The following is a 2,095-nucleotide window of genomic DNA, read 5'->3' as shown; positions in this document are numbered from 1 at the left end:
AGCCTCAAAAAAATCTGACCTGTCTTCCGTACCGGTTTTGTCCCACTAACATCCGGTCACCCAGGTATCACCCTGAACACTGATCAGGCGGGTCGTTTAAGCCATTCGCAATGCACTGCGGCATTTTGCTCGTGGCTTTCCGTAAACGTCTCGCAGGCTCTCGACGATAAAACAGTTGGTATCTGTCGCAAGGGTGGCGGCTTGGCGTACTCGTTCCTCTTTCTGCCGTGCGAAGGGCGTCATATCCCAGACACGCCATGATGGCCATAGCTCGACTGCTGCCGGGCTTGCGCATACGACTGAGTACCGGGCTGAGCCTGTATGATGTCAGCAAAGGGTGCCCCAATCTCTCAACCGGGGACGTTGCTTCCAATAAGCACCTTTTTGCGACGCTTGAGGCCAGAGGCCATGTCACCCTCGCCGGTGGAGTATCCCGTTTCCAGCCCGCCATCGTCCTCGAACCCTTCGCCGTAGCCCTCAAAGCTGGAATCACCGTAGCCTCGCTTCTTGATGTTGCGTCTGGGCCGGTTGTCCTGGAAACCGGGCGTCTGCGGCTTCACACGCTGCATAGCTGGGCCCCCGTAAGCCAAAGGGGTGTTGGGCGCCGTGGGTCTTGCCGATGGCGGCTGATTGAGATGAGCCTTCATCGAGCTCGCTGCGATATCCCCGAGAACCGAGTTGTTCCAAAGGGTAGAAGGGACGGCCCCCCTGCTCATAGTAACAGCCCTCGAGATCTTGCTCTTCATGTCTGACGATAATCCCCTGGTGATCTCCTTGCCTCTAACAAAGTGCGCATTCCACTCCTCCTGGGGACAGCCCATGAGGTACTCTAACCTCTCAGGGTCCTTTTCATCCGTCTTCACCGAGTCAAAATGACCTTGCACTCCCAGCTTCTTGATGTGGCCCTTGTACGTCTTGCGGAGCGCATTCTTCTGGCCGTCTTTGATGCGCGCATACTCAGCAGCAAGATCCGCCAAACCATACATCTCGAAAAGGTCTTCAGACAGATGAGGACGAGGCGGTTGATGCTCTGTAATTGTCAATGTTAACGAAGGCTCTTCTCAATGTGCAACAACAATACCGAAGATCGGTCACCCAGCAACTGGCACGGGGTGAGAACAGGAAAGCAGACCGAGAGATAATGCCCGTCGCTGCGGCAACATGAGCCACAACGAGCGGGATCGCTTCTCTTGCATATGCCACTGCCGCCGCCGCCGCCGCTGCTGCTGCTGCTGCTTCTTCTTCTTTTGGGTGCAGGTGAAGGGAGCCTTACGAGATCTGCAAAAGAGGTATTTTTCACCAACGTCCAAATGGAGGTCGTCAATACCAAGTTTGCGGTCCTCGATGTGGACTTTCTTCTGCTCTCGATCGCCTACATCGTCGGATGTACGCTTGCGCTTCTGGGGGGAGTTTTCTCCCATGACAATGTCTGTGAACGACATGTCGTTGGCGAGGGAGCTTCCGTTCACGCTGTGGGCTGGGGTCGGCAAGGTCGTCGTGGTGGAAACTATGGAACCTGACATGCTTGTGGATTGATCACTCGAACTGGGCGAGAAATGCGAGGGGCTTTGCGGGGTCTGGGGGTGAAAAGACATCATTTTTCAATGACGGCAAATTGGTGGAGTCGTTGACGAAGTTGAGTTGAGGCGACAGACAGCGATGAATAATCGACCAGGGTCCTTGGCGCGAAAACGATTGTCTGTCTTGTCCGCTGCAGAAAAGTGGCGGTCCGGTGACAACAAAGGGATGCCTGCGTCGGTTCTTTCCTGACAAACAACAACGAGATTTCACCGCTCCCTAACAGCAGGTGGGTGGTGGTGTCACGCTCCGACGCTGAAGCGGATGTGACGCGATCCTACTAATCGGCCGACGAAGCCCGATGATGACGAGACAGCGGTGTCAAGAGGGAGTCAGAAAGCGGGCGCTCGTCGAAGGGGGAAGAGTGTTTTCGCCGTGTCGAGTCGCAAGCGTAAACCGGCGACTGTCGCAGAAGCTTTCGCTCTCCGCCCGCGTGCAACTCCCCCAACTGCAGTTCCAACTCGATCAATCCAGATGGCGGTCGACGAATAAACCCCGGGGGGGGGGGGGGGGGGGG

At 56.1% G+C, this 2,095-nt stretch overlaps 1 protein-coding gene across 1 annotated transcript; it reads right to left on the bottom strand.

The window, feature by feature from the left end:
- Positions 1–350: 350 nt before the first annotated feature.
- NEUTE1DRAFT_50581 (uncharacterized protein) lies at positions 351–1,523 on the bottom strand (the record flags this gene model as incomplete). The annotated part of the gene is made up of 2 exons (XM_009856592.1): positions 351–1,030; positions 1,133–1,523. 2 exons carry the CDS (start codon positions 1,521–1,523, stop codon positions 351–353), a joined length of 1,071 nt encoding a protein of 356 aa, XP_009854894.1.
- Positions 1,524–2,095: the final 572 nt, after the last annotated feature.

Source organism: Neurospora tetrasperma (genome assembly GCF_000213175.1).
Source record: "Neurospora tetrasperma FGSC 2508 unplaced genomic scaffold NEUTE1scaffold_73, whole genome shotgun sequence".
Lineage (NCBI taxonomy): Eukaryota > Fungi > Ascomycota > Sordariomycetes > Sordariales > Sordariaceae > Neurospora > Neurospora tetrasperma.
The sequence above is the reverse complement of the archived record's forward strand: the minus strand, read 5'-3'. Positions and strand labels throughout refer to the sequence as shown.